The sequence below is a fragment of the Corvus moneduloides genome, chromosome 10 (assembly GCF_009650955.1).
Source record: "Corvus moneduloides isolate bCorMon1 chromosome 10, bCorMon1.pri, whole genome shotgun sequence".
NCBI lineage: Eukaryota > Metazoa > Chordata > Aves > Passeriformes > Corvidae > Corvus > Corvus moneduloides.
This window is the reverse complement of record NC_045485.1, coordinates 10848634-10867315: the sequence shown is the minus strand read 5'-3', so window position 1 is coordinate 10867315 and position 18682 is coordinate 10848634. Positions and strand designations below refer to the sequence as shown.

The 18682-nt window shown below is 36.1% G+C and overlaps 1 protein-coding gene across 3 annotated transcripts in view; it reads left to right on the top strand.

Moving 5' to 3' along the window:
• The window catches only part of DNER (delta/notch like EGF repeat containing), a 116032-nt gene that overhangs the window by 57684 nt on the left and 39666 nt on the right, over positions 1-18682 (top strand). For all 3 annotated transcript variants that reach the window (XM_032119756.1, XM_032119754.1, XM_032119755.1), the window contains exons 3-5: positions 648-742; positions 3143-3309; positions 17247-17392. In XM_032119756.1, the coding sequence (XP_031975647.1) occupies positions 648-742; positions 3143-3309; positions 17247-17392 (408 nt within the window). The remainder of the gene's footprint in view (positions 1-647; positions 743-3142; positions 3310-17246; positions 17393-18682) is intronic.

Sequence of the window (18682 nt, the reverse complement as noted above, 5' to 3'; positions counted from 1 at the left end):
CTGTCTGTGATTCCTGTGTTGCATGATGTTGTCTTGATCTAGTTAATGTAGCAACTGATTTCTATGCCTAGTAGGTGTCACTAGATTTGGCAAACGCATCCTTTCACTCTCACTGTGATCATCATTTTTTTTCCATCTGAAAGCACTGTGTGTCCAAGCATCTTTTACTTGGAAAGAATAGTAATGGGCAAGTGGGAGAGTGTTTTTTAAAGGAAACCTGTGTTTGGAAAAAAACATATTTCAATATAGTAGAAAGGCAATGTCTGTATTTGTTACTATAAATCCTTCAGGACTGAATAAATTAATGATGCGCTATTTCTTGGATGTGGCAAATGTTAGAGCTTTATTTATTATTCTAAAAGACCAGAAGGCTATTCATCTTTTCTAAATATGTTCACTTTAAAGGAAGATGCCTTTAGAAGTTCACACTTCTGTGCAGGAATTTTTTGTTAAAACAAAACCCTGAAAGGATGGTTATGTGAATTTTCATCACCTTTGTTGGCAGCATAAAGGTTTCAGTGAATGTTCCTGATGATTGTTAGAAGATGACTGCTGGGCTATTAGCGTCATTTGTAAAAAAAATCTTTCATGTTTTCTTTGGTCAGATTTTATGGTTTATTGTTAAATAAAGCTATTTTTTTTTTTAGATAACCCCAGATGTGGCTTGTGGAAATGCCAGTTCCAATACTTCTGCTGGAGGCCGGCTTATCTCCTTTGATGTTCCACAGAATACATCAATAAAGTGAGAATATTCTTATATTTGATGAGATATAAAAGCAGTTTTATTTTCATTTGACTGGATATTTTAGACAACAGTTTCTCAGATAGGCAGATTTGTCAAATGACTAAAAGACTGTGAGAGAATTCAGACAGACTTCAAGCATGTAGCAGAGCCATGACAGCTCTTTGCTTGGCATAATTTCTCCCACATATTTAATGTTTTAGAAGATGTAAGCATGTAAGCTGTCTCTGGGCTATCATAATGCATTAGAAATTAGGGCAAATGTATTGACGATTTCAGTTTGGAGAAGACATGACATTTCCTTTCTACTTCATGCACTGAACACTTTTCCCCCTTTAATCTCAAGACGAACTTGCTGACGAAAAGTGTTATTGTTGATTATATACATGCATGTATTTTGTGGATTTGTATTTGATTTCTGGGTTATTGCTTTGGGTGTCATCATCAGCTGTGAAATCTTTGTGTATGTCCTAAAAACCATGTTTCTCAAAAATGTGAATTTATTCAGTTACTCACTTTTCAAATTCATGCTTTTGGATCAAATACTTGCTTTGTTACATTTAATTAACAGAATCTGACTTCCTAGAAAGATCTGATTCTGTCAGCTGGGATGAAGCATATTCTTATTGGAAATTTCATTTAAAAAAAAAATCTGCCAACGTAGTTCTCTGGCTCACAGCTTTGCTGCAGTTTTAGACTTACATTTTCCCAAAATAGTGTACTTTTCTCATACTGTCATCTTATCTTTCAGAATCCCATGTTTCTGTTAAAAAAGGCCATGCTCACAGGAAAAAGCAAAGTGATGCAAGCAGACAAGCTGCAGACAGTTTGGAGCAGTAACTGTTAAACGTGGGGGCCCTCCCACGGGGTTTTGAATTGTGCTCATTCATGAGCCTTAAGCCTCAGGAAGAGATCTGGGAGTGTGGATGCCCTGGCTGGGTGGAATCTGAAAGCAAACAAGTGTCTTTTCTTGGAATCAGGAAAAAGCCGGCGTTTGTGGATTCTAAAGCTCTATTTAAGAGCCTTGATGGAGAAACCCCATTTTAAAGGAGGCTGCAGAGTACACAGTCAGTTTTGATCATTTTTACGCTGCATATATTTAGTAGTGCTTTATACCTGGGTAGATTAGTGCAAGTCAGGATCTATTTTTATTTCATTTTATTTACTATCTTAAAGGCCCAAGTAACATACCTGGTTTAATGGTCATTTGTGAAAGGAAAATAATTTCAGTTTAATAAGTTGATTTTGTTTTGGTTGTCAGATGAGACCTAAACTGTGAAACTAGTCGCTATCTTGTTCTAAAAGTGAGACGGTCAGTTTTTGGAGTAGCAGTTGAGCTTGTTCTTAAAGAGGATGCAAAATAGTGTAAAAATTTACTTCTTATGATGTCTAGTTGCGACATTTTTTCAGCTTCTGTCACACATAATTACAAAACTTTGCTTTTCTTGTTTTGAAGTCAAATAACAAGTGACCAGGGATAAGCTACCTTGTGTTTTTAGTAGGATTGAAACAATTTCAGTAGAGGAAATTGTGGAACAGAGCTTCATCTGTATGTATTTGGAGGTCTGTTTTCAGCAGGAGAGAATTACCAGTTTTTTAGCAGTTTGATGCAGTTGTGTTTGAATTTTTAGAGGATTGTTCAAACTCCTTTGGGATTCCTTCATAGGAAATTAATGCAAATATTTGGGACTTTGCCAGAAATATGACAGGTTTGTATTGTTTCTTTATGGAGGTGAGGAGGAAAAAAAGTGTCTTGCGAGGACAAAGACCGGCATAGTGTCCAGTGCTCCCTAATGGAGTGTATGCACTACTAGACTCTATATCCAATCTGTCAATATTCAGGAAGGCACCATGGGCTCAGTGACCTTGGGAGCATTACATGACTCATTTGATTTACAAGAATAAACTGTCCTGAATCTTCGATCTGGTGTGTCAAACAAATGAGGATTTCTACCAGGATCTGTCCCTTGGTATTGAACGAATATTGAATGTTCTTCAGTAAACAACAGGGCTGGATGTACTTCAGCTGCAGAAAATGATGGCATTGTAGATGTAGGATGGATGTACTACTTGAAAAGGCATAAATACAAAGAATGAATAAGGATCCTTTACTATTATGTGATATTTATGTAAAACTTCTTGGGCTTTAAGATGGTGACCTTCAAGTATCAGAAATTGGGACTCTGTATGATTTAATCTGGTATTATATAAACTATTATGCAATCTTACAATTGAAGCATTTTTAAATTTTGTGGGCATGCTAAAAACATTCATTATTTTTCCTGATTCCATACGTGCTAGATTTAAGTTTCCCATCTTTGTTAAGCTTCAGTTCTACAGTGATGTTCTTCCTAATAACACCAATTTCCCTCTGTAAATATTCTCAATTTCTTTCCTTAGAATAAGGCAAGATGCTACTGCTTCTCTCATCCTGCTATGGAAGGTCACAAGCACTGGATTTAAACAGTGTTCACTTATTGATGGCAGAAGTGTCACTCTTCTGCAGGCACTGGGTGGCCTTGTGCTTTCTGAAGATATGCTGGCATTAGGAAACAACTACTTTATTGGTGAGTAACATGCTGACTTTCTGTCCATCGCCTCTAGGTGACAGCTGATGGTTTACTCAGCGTTTAGAGGAACAAAGGACTAATGCCTTAAAGTGCTGAAAAATCCTGATGGGATATTAGGATACTGTTTCGGACATTGGTTCATTCAAACCAGACAAGAACTACACTAAATTCTTACACAGTTGTCACCATTCACTTTAAAATCTATGTGGTCATTTTTGTCTGATAGCTTGAGATGATGCAAGTTATCTTATATGTTCTATTTTAATAAGCTTTTGGAAAATGCTGCAGTATATATTTGAATGCTTGAGGTGTTTCTTTGTCAGGTATTGTGCTATGGGATGCTTTGTGAAGAAGCTTAATCCTGTACACAGGAAAATTGAAAAAATATATTAGAAGATCAGATTTCCTATTATATTTTGTCAGTGTTTAATTGCACTACTTCTTTATTTTCTAGAGTTGTCTCTGTTAATATGGAACCTTAGAAATATACTATTTGTTTCACTCAGCAATTAAATGTTAAGCATCTTTGTGGAAGGAGTATAATGAAAATAGGCTGATACGTTATTTTTAAGGGTATGGGAAATAATACAGATTTAATGCCATATTTATGCATAGACACACTAGACTTAATTAAATTGAGATTTCTGGGCAGATGTTTTATTATACCAATGACATGAAACCAAAGTCATTGTAATAAAAGCGCTTAATTTTATCTGCTTGAAATGCTGTGTATTTTTTAAGGAACTATAAGTTGCCACAATTGTTATTTGAAAACTTACCATGCTAATAAATGTAAAATTAAAAGCATTCTGATGTAGAAACACTGGAACAAATTCCAAGTGTATAGCTAATACAGAAAATGCCCAAATGCAGAAGTAGTACCTTGTTCTCTCCTTTTTGAGCTGTCACTTTTCACAGATACTGCTTGAAGGTTGTTAGTAGAATAATTTTATTCTTATCATCAGAGGTTTCTTTTGGTGATGTTTATTTTCTTCAAATAATTTTCCAGTTTCTTTTTTTAATAGTATTATTTCTTTTAAGATACTTAGTTTTAGACTTTTTTTCCCCCTTTAATCTAGTTTTGCATTTAATTTATCAGAGTTAGAGTCATCCTCTCATGTCTCTGGAATAAACTTTTGCATTTGCTTTGTGGTAGTTAATGTATGATAAAAGTATCTTGAAGACAGGATAATTGGTAACTTTTATGCAGTGGTGAAAATGCCTAAAGGCACAGCTTGGTCTAAGCTCCTAAGTAGAGGACGGAAGTTGCTCTATGGAGGCTCCACTTGACTGTACAAGCCATACAGCACAGGTTATTAATTTAGATAACTAAAACGTGTATTGTGTTATTCTTTCATAGTTTGTCTTCTCCTACTCTCCTCTATAGCTGAATTTCTGTCACTGGGATTCTTTGAATTTTTTATTGTGTGCTGGGTAACATGAGGTGAAAATGTACCTTTTCCTTGATGAATATATGACAAGGTTGAGTTCATGAAAATAGTTTATTTCATGCACTACAAGTTTTCTGAGACCTCTTGCTTTACTTCCATGTGGTTTTCGATACATTCTTTGGTCTTTTTAATTTCCTCATAGTGAAACTCTGTAAAATTTTCCAGCTGCTGAGACTAAGGCATGAATTTTTTAGTTTAAGAGCCTCCGAATTTCCTTCTCAGATGTATGGAAACCTTCTGCTTACTTCCCATCATCAGTTTTTGTCCAATGAAGTGTAAGTCTTGGGTGTAAAACTTAAAAAGTAACTCAGTTATTTGGTGTGTAAATGAATTTTATCTTCACTCAACTGAAATCCGTAATTCTGCCAAGGCTTGTAGAAAAATAATTTGATCTTTACTTCAGATTTGATCCAGATGTATGGCAGAGGTCTGTCAATTTGATGTGCCTCAAAAGTTTTTAATCATTTAGCTTTCAATAAGTCACTTGAATAAAGTTTTCCTTATAGACAAATTTTCATGTTTCTTGATGTACATGACAAGCTTATTCTAAAGGACAATAAGTTAAAGTGGGTGATTTTATATAAAAAAGCAGTAATGTTGCCGGTGCTTTTATTGATGATATTTAAGCTAGAATGATACAAGGAGGTCACAAGATGCTGTAGGCTGCTGTAAGCAGAGCCACACAGTAAGGCGGTGGACCATGTCAGTCAATACATTTACATTATATAATTTCCTTCTCCTTCCCCTACTCTTTTTCTGTTTATTCAAATGAGACTTTAAAGGTTTCTTCTCTTAATTGGTGAATTTTGTACAAGGGCGTTTTTTTTATCTTGTAAAAAATTTCTAATTAGAACTGTAAAAGAAAAATGAGGAAGATGTGAGCGGGTTTTTTTGGTTTGACTTTTCTTGTGTGTGTGTGTCTTTTTGATCTACATCCTTTTTGAGTCATTTCTCACTGTGTTCCTTCCAAGTTTTGTTACTCAGCAAGGTACTTTAATTGCCTCTTGCAAATCTTTCTGAAAAAGTTATTTATGTCGAAGATAAAACATTTAGGGAAATATTATTTGTTTCGTGTTAGTTTGTGGTGACACAAGTTTAAAGTTGTTTAGACAAGATTGAAAAGACTAAGAAGTCAGCAGTAATGTGCTGATTTGCTGATTCTGTGGTTTGGGACACAGTGTCTAGAGGCTGGGAAGAATGCTGTTTCTGAGTCTAAAAATAGCCCCTGTCAGCACAGAGCTGTTCACCCCAGAGACAGTACCTGCAGTATGTGAGAATGAAGGGGGAGAGTGTAGCACAACTAACCCAAAAAGAGCGCTCTGTGTTCTGTAATGGGGTTTATAAAATGGCTGCTGCATCTGCAGTCTCTTGCAGTGCAGGGACAGAGTTATGGTGCTGTGATTATGCAGCATGATTATGTGGTTCAATTACAGCATTTACCCACCTGTAGCCCACAGAAGTCTGGCTTGTGCCTTCTGTAACATGTTCCTTCTGTGCTTTGCTCAGAGTATTTTTAAAGAGTTTCTCTGTAAGATTTGCTGCTATGCATGTGCCAGTCTTTTAAAATAATTAGTTATGTTTTATTAGAAAGTGTACTTATTAGCCAGTGGGGAAAAAAAGCCCAGTATGGTTCAGGCTTTGAAGTGAGAAAGTGAGTTGTGTGGATTAGGAGTAGGATGAAGCACATGGCACATCCCAAGGGGCTGATGGCTTTTAATGCGAGGTTACTGCTAAACAGAGATAGATGGTCATGAGGTGGTTGGTCTGTAGACAAGCCAAGTGAGCTGTTCATCTCTGCTCACATTTTGCAACAACAATGTTTCTTTTGAAACCAAGATTTAAAAAAAAGGTATTTAATTGAGGGCATTTCTGAACAGGAAATGTTTTTAATATCTCTACAGAAATATATCTATCCTGTGGAGTGCTATGCGTGGGCATCAAGATTAGCCAAAGAGATAGTGAGAAAGGGAAGTGGGAGGGATTTAATACTGTCTTTAAATAAGAGGTGACAATTAGGTGTTCAACGTTTAAAATATTATTGAAGTGAAAGGCAGACTTTCCACTAATTAGACTTACAGATTCGTACTCTTTGTCCCAATGTTCTTGGGAGTTGAGTGATTTCTGCATAAACCGTTTATATTTATAAAATGTCTCATTAGTATTTGTTTTATTACTGGATCTTCATATATTCATGCTGGCAGTAATGGTATTAGAACATTTGAAAATGAGTTAACTGCAAAACTTTACATTGTTAGAGTCATACACCTATTCTCCGTTACAATATATCTTGAAAAATTGAAATCAGATGAAATGCATTTTAAAAGTCTGAAAAAATGGGAAAAGAGTTCCCTGATGCACCATCAGTTGGTGCAGGAGTCTTTCGGAACTTCTCCTGAATGCTAGTAGGTTACAGCTGAGGATCTCTGGGGTGAGTTAAAAGTGCTGGTTGTTATGTATTTTGGGGAGAATCTAATCTATCCAGCATTGTGCACTTCTCTCTATCAGGGAATAATATACTGGATTTTGGAGTCTGTATATATATTTCTATACAAGATTGTTGCAAATGCAGAAGATTTACTGAATTGATTAAATAACAGGTGTCTTGAGAAAAATGATTCATTAACATTTTTCTTTAAAAAATAAAAAGGGCCTTTGAAGGACTTTGAAGGACATTCTCAGCTTGTATGGCATCTCCCACAAAAATCCTTTATGATTTGTTACATGCATCTCTTTTATCCAAGCATGCTATCATTCTCTGACTGAGAACTGGAACATTAATTTTGAGAACATAGGCTGCTGTGAAAATACTCGAAAAACCAAACCTTCTGTATAATAAAAGCATTAAAAAATATATTTTTAATGCTCACATTTTAGAAGTTTTACAGTGATTGTACACCATCTGTTTCTGTACGAGTCGGTTAATTTACCCTGGCGCTAAATGAATATACCTGCTTGCTAAGGCAACACTTCTGTGCTTCAGGTGTATCCAAAGATACACCTGTGGCTGGCGGACTTGCAGTCAGGCAGATCGAATTTCACAGTTTCCAGTCTGCTTGGAAAACTGCTATAGATACACTTGCGTGGCTGTACAGATAGCAGATCATATTTAACAATCCAGTTAACAGCTAGGACACAAAACAACCATAGCTTTTTTTAAAATGAATTTGGAGATTGAGTAATAATTCATAGAATCATAGAATATCCTGAGTTGGAAGGGACCCCTCAGGATCATCAAGTCCAACTCCTGGCCCTGCACAGGACACCTTAACAGTCCCTCACTGTGCCTGAGAGCATTGTCCACACACTTCTTGAACTCTGTCAGCCTTGGTGCTGTGACCACTGCCCTGGGGAACCTGTTCTGTGCCCAAAAGACCTCTGGGTGATAAATCTTTTCCTAATATCCAACCTAAACCTCTCCTGACACAGCTTCATGCCATTTTCTTTTTCATACCAATACAAAACTGCATATTGTATTATTATTGTATGATTGTTACTTATTTTTAGGAAGTGTTTATTTGGAGATTTTGAGCATAATGCGGAAGGTGGAGCTGGCAGTGCCAACTCTGCATGTATGCAACCTATTTCTTTTCCTTCTCCTAACAACACTAAAAAATTAAATTATGTTTTCAGGTCTTTATCATGGCTGTTAGGATATTATTTCTATTGAAAAAAAATCTGCTTCTCATCAGCTTTCATGGTAAAATGTTGGAAAATTGCTTTTCTGCCTCAGTGTGCCCAGAGCTGAAACAGTAATGATGGGAGCTCTTTCAGAATAATAGTAAAACAAACAGTTGGGCATTATTATTTTGCCTCCATTTCCCCATAGGTAATATGATATAAAAGTTTGTAAATATCTAATTGTAAAGAAATGCTTGTAAATAGCTTGAAACTACTTGCTTTTAGACTTTGTGCTTTATTTAGCACTTCCACGGTGCTGGTTAAGCAGCTGCTTAAAAGGAAAGTAAAGATGCTGCTTTCATGAGCTATTGCTACATTAGCTTTTTAGCTTATTGTCTGCTTACAAAATCAAAGGAAGACATTTATAAGCAAAACTGCTATTTCTCAGATAAGACCTTGCAGATAATAAGGTAGAAGGTTTAACATTTAATATGAATGAATATTTTTATCTGAACAGAAAATAAATCTTCCAGCACAATCTTTAAATTATAATGCTTATTTTCATCACAGCAAACAAAAACTGACTTACACTTGTCAGTTGACATTATTTGGCATGTCATCTGGTTTTCTCCAAGATGCTCAGTCTTTTAGATCAATATAATATAATTAGCTGCTTTAAACTATACTTACCAAGTATTTCATAAATATTTCCTTAAATAAAATTGGTATCTGTACAAACTCGTTCGAAAATAGGTGCTCTAGCATCTTTGTGGTGAGATGAAGAGTACTGATGCCATTCAAATGCCAACACCTCTAAGGCAGCTTGCTTGAATTCCATGAAACTTTTTGAGGTTTGGCTTAAAAAGGAAAATTAATGCTTGGCTTCTCAAGCACAAGATACCTGCTGCTTTTTAATAAGTGGGGGAGCCATATGGTTCTGTGTCAGGAAGGATAATATTTTCAAATCCAAAATGCTGTCCTGCCTTTCAAATTCAAGAAAGTATTTTCTTTTCTAACACTGTCCTGAGCAGTTACTTACTCTTCTGTTGTTCTTTGGTTATTAAACAAGTTTCCGTGCAAGACCTCATCATGCATTAATGAGTAGTCTCCACCAATATGACTGCAGCTATATTGAATAGGCAAAATGAAACAGTGTAAAAAATACTATGTGAAACATGAATAATCTAGAGAGATATTTTGAAACGAGTTGGTCTTCTTAAACTCTTTTTGTCTGGCAGTAGGATTTCAGATTAGGAGGCAAATTGTAACTGGGGCTTTGAGATGTTGTGTTTTGTGTTGTGTACAGGCCTCTAAAATATGCACACATTTCTATCTAAAGAAAGCAGTTTACTGCATCTTGAAATTGTTTTCACTTAAGCAAAAAATGAAATAGGACAATTTTATTTCATAATAGGAGATGTGTGAATTGAATTCACGGAAAGCCATGTAATCAAGTTACTCTAGCTTTAACAAGTTGCCATGTGTCAGGTGAGCATCTGTGTGAGCTCCGAGTCCATGGCATATGTGCAGTCATTTAACTTAACCCTCTTTCACTCTGGACCAAATTAAATCTCCATGCCCTGCACATGCCGTGGTTGGAGTGTTGAGGCCGTGCTTGTGCCCCGCTGATGTGCAGAACCTCTGTCTGCAGGTGTGACTGTTCTGCTCCTTTTGTGCAAGGCGGCCTTGCTGGCAGGGGGTTGGTGACAACTGCTCCAGTTAGTGGGGTTCTCATTTTTAAGTGTGTAATTTGCCTAGAAGGGCCCTATTGTCTGCAGATTTGAGCATTGTGCTCAACGGAACATTTCCCTGGGGTTCTGGGCACAAGAGCTAACCTTGCAGAAAATGGCCTTTTGGTAAACAATAGCAGCAGCAGCAAAGTGTGAAACAGCAAGAAAAGCACAGTGAAGCGTTAATTTCAATGATTTGTTTTAAAAGATGGCCTCGTAAGGCAAAAAAGGGAAGAATTCAGCTGAAATCCGAACCATTCTGAAGAATACTGTTAGCCTGTATAAGAAAGGGTATCTTTATAAGTATGATAAAATAAATATCCTGTCCTTTATGATCAAGTTGCATGTACCTCATCTCACATATAAATAGATGTAAACATCAGACTAGTTACTATTTTCATAGATTGTATTTTGTTTTAAGCTAGCATTTAAATAGTTTTTACTCTTTAGAGTAATCTTTAATTAATCAGTAAATTATTCAAAATTAATTTTTATTCACTGCTATTTCTAGTTAGTAACACTGGGAAATTATTTTTCTAGTCTGTCTTTGGATGTTCATCTGCTCAAATTTGTAATGTTTGATGAAATACCTTTCATTTGTTTCTTTAATTTTAAGATTCCTCATTCTTCAAATATGACTTCTGTGACCAATTCACAAACAAGATATTTATTTTAAGTTGATCACATGGTTGTTTGCATGATATGATCTTGGACAGACTGCTTAACATGATCTGTGAAATACAGATACCAGTGCATAACTGGTACATTATTGAGTGGACCGGTGTGAGACACATTTTAATAATGCTTGTAAAATGCTTTGAGATCTTCAGCTAGTACTGTAACATACTGTAACGTGTATTTAAAAGTGGGGTAGCCACTCATAGAGCCTCTAAGTTGAACCAGTCGCTACAGATATATCCTAGCCAGCCTTGCCATCTCATCTTTCACAGCTACCCTTAGTGCAGTCCCAGCTACGTCATTGGTATTCCACCACACTTAACTGCGTTTGCAAAGTGTGGGATCAGAGATTCTGGTGGTCTACATTTGGGTCCAAAATAGTTCTCTGCCAGCTTGGCAATGTGGCTGAAACACTGACAAATAAAGATATATTGGGAAATTGTGATACAGGAAATGTTTTGGAAGAATAGTCTGTTCACCCTTTGTTGGGCTTTCACCATTACTTTGGACCGTAAGAAGAGTCCTTGAAGCTGTGGGAGAAGGTCACACTTTAAGCTGCCGCCACAGCTCCTTAATAAGCTGTATGCAAGTGGCTTTGTAAGAGTAAATGTACTCTTGCTAGCTGACTGTTTCATAGTTCTGTCATGGGTTTTGATCCAGCCAGGCTATTAAGTTGGTTAATTGTTTAGGTAACAGTGAAATTCAGAAATTGACATTTGTTATAGAGGAAATGTAATGGAACATGGGATTTTTCTATGCTAAGTGAATTCAACTGGTTTTTTCAGTTCATAAATATATTTTAACTACCAGTCCTGCAAAACTGAGCTCCAGCTTTAAAGTCAAGCCGTGTGCTGTTTCTTCCCAACGTTTTGGCAATAATTTTCTGACACCCAAATTTTGCTTTCTCTTACACCAGTGTAGCACTCATTGTCAATCTGCCTCTGGTAGAACTTTAGTATTGTTACTGAGGATGTTAACTTGAGCAGCAGAACTCTTCCTTTTAAGTGATTATGCATGAGAATAAAGTGTATGTTTGATTTTAGGAGCCCAGGCTGTTTTCATTGTTGGTAGCAAAGGAAGAAAGCATATCTATCTAAAAACTGTTTGTGATTGTGATGGAAATTTGGAGAAGACAATGAATGCAATGAGAAAATCTTCAGTCACTTCTCAGGAAAAAAATCTTTAAATTGCTGTTTCATGTGAGTTTTTGAAAAACAAAATATTTGAAATTGTTCTTGAACTGATTCTCATTAAAATCTATATATACTTTCAAAAGCAGTATCTGACCAAGGCTTCTGTGAATAAAGCACAGTAAGCATGCTGACCTAGACAGAATTTGGGAGAGTTGTGCCACCTATAAATAGAGCTATTTGTGGACAAAATAGCAATTTTGCTATTGCAGCTGTATTTTTGTATCCCCAGATGCTATGTTGCCTAGCGGCATCATTAGAGGGTGATCTCAGATGTTCTGTGTGGTGCTGATGGCACTGATGTACTGCATCAAAGATTGCAAATGGCATTGATTACCTGTTTCTCACTTCTCGTTTTCTTATGTATGATAATCATCTTGAGGCAAACTAGGAAAGGATTCCTGACCCATTTTCCCTATTCTTTAGAACAGTATTGGTGTCAGGGTCCTGAAGGTATTGGTAGGCCTTAATGACCCTGAGTATTTGGGTCATGGAAAAGGGCATAAGTGTTCTGTCCCTTTGTAAATCAAAAGCAGGCCTTTACTATTTACTACATCAACATGTAAAGGTAAATTTTCAGAGTTAAGTGCATCATGAGAACATCTTGTTATGTTTTTTCATTTGTTAGGTCTCTAAAATGAGTTGAACATGTCTTGTATGAACAAGAAAAGGATTGAGCTTGCTTAGATTTGCTAGATGAAAAACTGTTTGAGATTGTGATATATGCAGTGCCATAACAGAGGGAAATTGGTTCATATAGTTAAAGTAAATTTCCAACTTCATGCTTAGATCCAAAAAGGGACTGAAGCATGGTGGTGATTAGTACAAACCTCTGTTTTCGTAGTAATTTTCATGGTATCGAATGTTAGCTGTATTACATGATGCATGGACATGAAATAATCTTTGGATAAAATTTGGACATAAGACATTTTAGGAGGAAGAACTAGAATTCAGGTATCTCTCTTTTTTTTTTTTTTTTTTTTTTTCTGGTGGGTACTGTAATCAAAATATAGTTCTCTTTCTTTCCTAGCTTCCTTTATTTAAAGTATTCTTATGTCTGCAAACTTCAGTGGCCACAAAAGAAGAGGTTGAGTGTATTGACCACTCTTGTTTAGCTTGCTGGATAACTCTTTCTTTTGTGGTGGGAGAGATGTGGTCAAACAGAAAATTCCTCTTGACTCTTTTACACTTTAGGTTAATTCTATGACTTTCCATCATCTGTAGATGAACTGTCAGATACACTTACATAGCTTCTATGTCAGACCACTAAGGCTTATAAAACATGCTCAGTATGCTCTGATAACAGCAGTGTTGTTTCTAGAAGCCGAAATCTGATCTGGAGGTAGCATAGCTTCACTGTGTTACTGTATGACAAGAACTGAAGATGTGGTGCAGGCACACCAAGTACTGCTGCTTTGATCCTGAAGGACTGATACTGTCTGTTTTTTATCCATTTAACTATATCTCAGTTTTCCATTTTCCAAATAATGAATAGCTGACTGTACTGTATATGGGGAATGGGGTGGAGAATTTACATCACCTTATTCTGGGGCCGTTTTTAGTTTTCCTACCATCTTGACTTACCAATGTCCTTGGTGCCAGGGCTGCTTACTGTGCAGGGAAGCTGTAGGCCCTTAGTGTCTTTGAGAACTTCACTGCTTTGCAAAATGTTGAAGTCGGCTACTGACCCCAAAAGCTTTAGGTGTGGGAAAGTGTTGAAAGAGAAAAAGAGAACAGATGGAAACTGATAGACATCCCACTGCTGTCTCATTTCCTTGGGAAACCAGGCTAAAAATAAGTTGAAAACTCAAGGACTGATACATCGCTGTAAGTGAGTGCCCAATTTCCTTGGCAGTCGTTCTCACTCATCCAAGAAACCTTTAGGTGAATTCAAAGACCTACACTTCTGTGAACTGGAACTAAAAGGACAATATATTGTTTCAACCAAAGGTGAATATCTTTGGAATACATGTATTCACTGTGTAGAATACAGAGAAATACATTTGAGCCAAATGCAAGAGGCATTGGTGTGTGTCAGAGCATGCTGGGTGCATACCAAGAGTTAGTGAATGATTTATAGTGAAGTGTTTCCCTTCCTTACCATTATGAGCAATATGATAATGTTCTTGGTGGTCTATTAGCTTCAGTCTTCCCTGTTTTGGCTGTCCACTGTGGACCAGCTTGCTGACCTCAGACTGCTGTGCTTAGAAGGACAGTATGGCTCAGAAATGAGGCTTGTGAAGGAAGCAAACCAGTTTGCGTAGTCTAGAAAGCATACACGTAATTAATGTTTGAGTAGTGGTAATCTGAATGGCATGATGTGATCTTCTGAAAGTATCTGGACATAATTATAACACCTGTCATCTTTTAGTTTGGCTTTATTGCTTATTTATCATTCTTAATTTTCTTGATGTGAGTGAAACAGGAGCATCCATACTTCGTGCTCCCAGATATAAGTGTGTGGAACTACCTGGGTGGAATGAGCTGTAGTGTATTTTACCATGCATTCTGCCAAGGAAATGGTGCAGGCATTTCGCAGACAATCAATTGTGTGCACAACGCTTGAAAATTCCTCCTCTGCAATTCTAATGACTACTCTCATCACATTATGATACATTCGGTTTGAGAATTGTTTCTGTAATATTACTGTAAATAACTCAACCCTGAATTCTGCAACTAAACATGCTTTGATGCCATTGTGTTTTAACTGGCTTTAGAAAACCAGCAAGGTTGAACTGAACAAAATTACCTTTTGGTATAAATTGCTGTAATATTTTTCTCTGGACCTGAGATGAAGGTAGCTGTAAATATGGTTCTGAAATTATTCTTCTATCTAGAAGTTAAAAATAGAACTTAAAACTCACTCTAGTTCAGTTGCTGTTATGGGAATTGGGGAAGGAATTAATTGAAGTGCTATGGCCTGAGTTAAGCAGGGTGTTATATTTAGATGGTCAGACAAGCTTCTTTTAGCCTTAAAACCTAGAGATCTCAGAAAATTGTATGCAACTTCTGTAGAGTGAAAAGAAATACCCATGTTAGTATTTTTCTAGTATTTACAAGATAGGTGAGATAATTAGAAATTGCAGGAAAATGTGTGGCATTCCAGAGAGAATAATGATTTTTTCAGTGGTTTGCCTAAGGGCTTTTGATACCAAAATAGTGACAAGATTCCAAGTACAAAAAAGGTTGATTTAATATTTCTTTAGGGAACTGGCCTGAAGAATATGTAACAATCTGCTTGAGACAAGGAAATGTGAACCCAAAGACATTTTCTAAATACTACATTTTTCCAAGCATTCACATACAATTGCATGACTGCCAGTGACAATCACATTCAATTGTTAAAGAAAAATTCTGGCTGCATCTTTGAACAGATGGGTAAAAATGGGGTATGTATTGAGGCCAGAATAAATTGGCTTGCTTTGAAGAGGTCATCAGATTACAATAATCTTCACTAGCCAAAACAGACCATTAGACATTTGGAACTATACCCAGTACTTTTTTTTTTTTTTTAATCTGATCCTTTAGAATATCCAGCTAACTTGTAGAGGCTGTACTCAAGCCAATGACGTCTGTATTGGACATGAGATTTTCCTCATTGAAGGTAGGGTTTAGAGATCATAGGCAACTAATAGCTGAAGGGATGCAGCAAATCTAAAAATTAAGAACAAACAATGGAATTATTCCATATGAGTTTCTGTGGAATTTGTAGCATTAGTCATTCTTGACACTTCCATATGCAAAATGTAAGTAATGCTTAGCAGCTGTTCTGAAAGAGAATTTACTTGAAGTTCTGTTTCATGAAACTTTTGTTTGTTCCTGTTCATTAAAAATATTTTGTTCTACTGTTTTTTTTCTCTTGACTAAATGTTGTGCTATCTGCAGTCTATAATGCAAGAAGCTGGAATGCATCTTTGAAGCTGCTTAGAGGCTTAGGCTGTAAATGGGTTTTGCAATTTGAAGTAGAAAATCTAAGAAAAAACATTCGATATCATACACTGCATCTATTTAGTGTTGTTCTTTTTAAAATTAAGGATATTTGTTTTAAAAAAAACCCATCCATTTTTGCTTAAATTTGCTTAAATTTTCTTTGTATTTTCTAAAGAAAAGGAGAATCATAGAATGGTTCTGTGCCTGCATTGTTCCATTCCAGTACTACAGTCTTAGACCCTTTGGAGTCTACCTACATGAAGGATAGTGAAGTCAAAGTTTGACAGTCTGTAGAGGGATCTTTGATGGTTTTTTATGCATAAATTGTGCATGCAGTATATACACTATACCAAACACACTTTTTTGTGTCAGTGCACATTTATTCTCCCCAAAGAAAACAAAACAATTAATTGATGCCATACGTGGAAGGGCTGTGGTCCAGGAGTCTTATCACTGTGCTGGAACAACAAGCACAAGTGAACAGGAGCAGGGGCTGTGTATTTTGACATGAACTCTGACTTTATAATGTATGTCATGGGCTGTGAATGTGCCCCATTTTATCTTTCCTGTTCTTCTTTTATTTTTCAGATAAATCTGTTAGGAACATGTGTGATAGTGATATTATTGTGCTCCAGTGTGTTTTAATAGCTACCAACCAACAGTTTTTTTCATTCCATGCAATTGCAGGTGCTAGCCAGAGATTCATAAATCTTCCTCTTCCTTGCCCAATGTTCCTGTTTCCATGTTTAGTTCATCTCTGCCTGCTGTATCACCTTATAGAGAGATCGGATCAGACATTCAATAATACTTGCATTGCAAATACACGAAGAAATGCTGTCAAATGGTATAAGTATATTCTTGCAAACTTAATAAAAACAGAGCCAAAGGGATTCTTCATCTTTTACCAGTGTAATGAATCTGTGTGCTTTTTAGCTCCAAAGTAACTTTTATGAATTCATTTAAACTTATTTCTCCACGAAATTTGATTTTAATGTTCCTTGTCATTAAAGAAATATATTTTTTAACTTTTCAAAAGGTAGCAGGCAAAAACATTTAATTTTGAAGCCTAAAAAATGCTAGTAGGTTTGAGCTCTGGAAGTAGATCTGTTTCACCATCCTGTCTTCCTTTTGTTAATCAATATAATGACATTTGTCTCCAAATTGTATTTTAATTTGTATTTACTTGCATTGCATTCAGAGAAGTGCGTATTAAGTCTGAGCAATTTTGTTCTTGGTTGACAGTTTATTTAAAATCAGTTTCCTTTGTTTGTCTAGCTGCAGAGCATTAACAGTGCCAGCCTATTTTGTCATATAGCAAGAATATTTTTTTTTTAAAGGTTTTTTGAATGATTCAGTTACCAAGTGCATTGTGGCTCTACGCTTGACTGTGGTGGTGAAAGTGAGTACCTGCATGCCTGTGGGAAGCCATTCAGACAACTTCCCATGCTCGGGGAAAGGGAAATGCATCACCAAGCCAGATGAGGTAAGGTCAGCTTATCAAGACATTCCTGTAATGTGGCAATTCCATGGTAATTTAAACCCAGGGCAAATTGTACTTGGTCCTTGGTGTGTGCATACCTTGCAGCTGTGTAACAGGCTTTGAAAGCTCACAGATGTTACTAAATAACAACAGTATCTATCTGCTATACCTGCAAATCAAGCACTTGAAGTAAGAAAATAACAGATACAAGATGCAAATATTCACACCCTGCCCTGGCAATAAAAACAATTGCTCAAATCAGGTATAAGGGAATTTGTACTACATCTTACTGTCACCGTAGAAGGAAGTTTTTTTAAAAGAGGACCATAGCGTGGGCACTTGGGATCTCCAATCTCCAGACCAATGTGCTCAGATTTGTTAAGTTTTCAACCTTGTCTTAGGCTTTAGGTGTGCTTTAATCTGGTACTTCTTCCTCCATGTCTTAATAATTTCTCACTCAGAATAGACTGACCAGTGCAATGGAATTACCTGACCATAATTATGAGGAGAAACAGAACAGAGTGATTTGGTAGCGGTTGCAAGTTTTCCTGTACAGCTTTCTCCTTTACATAATACTGCATTGAGGGATTACAATGGCAGTTCCACTGCACACTGGGGATTTTGTGTGATCTAGCAACATAAGAAAATAAGAACCAAATCTGTCAAATTTGCAGTCTGTATTCTGCTTTTACAAAACCGGACTGGGCTTTTGGGTTTTAGATGCTTCTATACATGTTATTTTTTATTTCATGGATTAAAAGTCATTTACAGCACAAATATGCATATTTAATCTTTGGTTTTATTAATATTCATTTGGGAGATAAAAGCAGTAGTAACTGTTGAGTAAATATTAACAGCTGTGAGCCTGCTGTGAACACAAAAAATTTGGCATATTGAGTGAATTCACTTTTAGTTCATCTGCTACCATTTTCTGATTTAAATTCTCAATAAGCATGTTCAAAAGAAAAATGGTGTTTTGAATTGTAACAACAATAATTAAATTGCCACAGTAATCTATACATACATGGCAGTACTAACATCTGGAATAATTATCTGTTTTATTTCTCAAAAATGAATTTTATAAAATGCTTGAGGTAATGTGGGAACATAATTATTGTAAGATGAATTTAGAAATTAATGCTACTTTACTATACCAGCTGGCTAGTATCCAAATAAATTATTCATTCAGATACGGTGTTCTGTTTCCTAGTCCAGTTTATTTTTTTACTTTGCTGTAATTTTTATTTTATAAGTTCAGTATTTTGAATTTGACTTACATAAATAATATGTTCA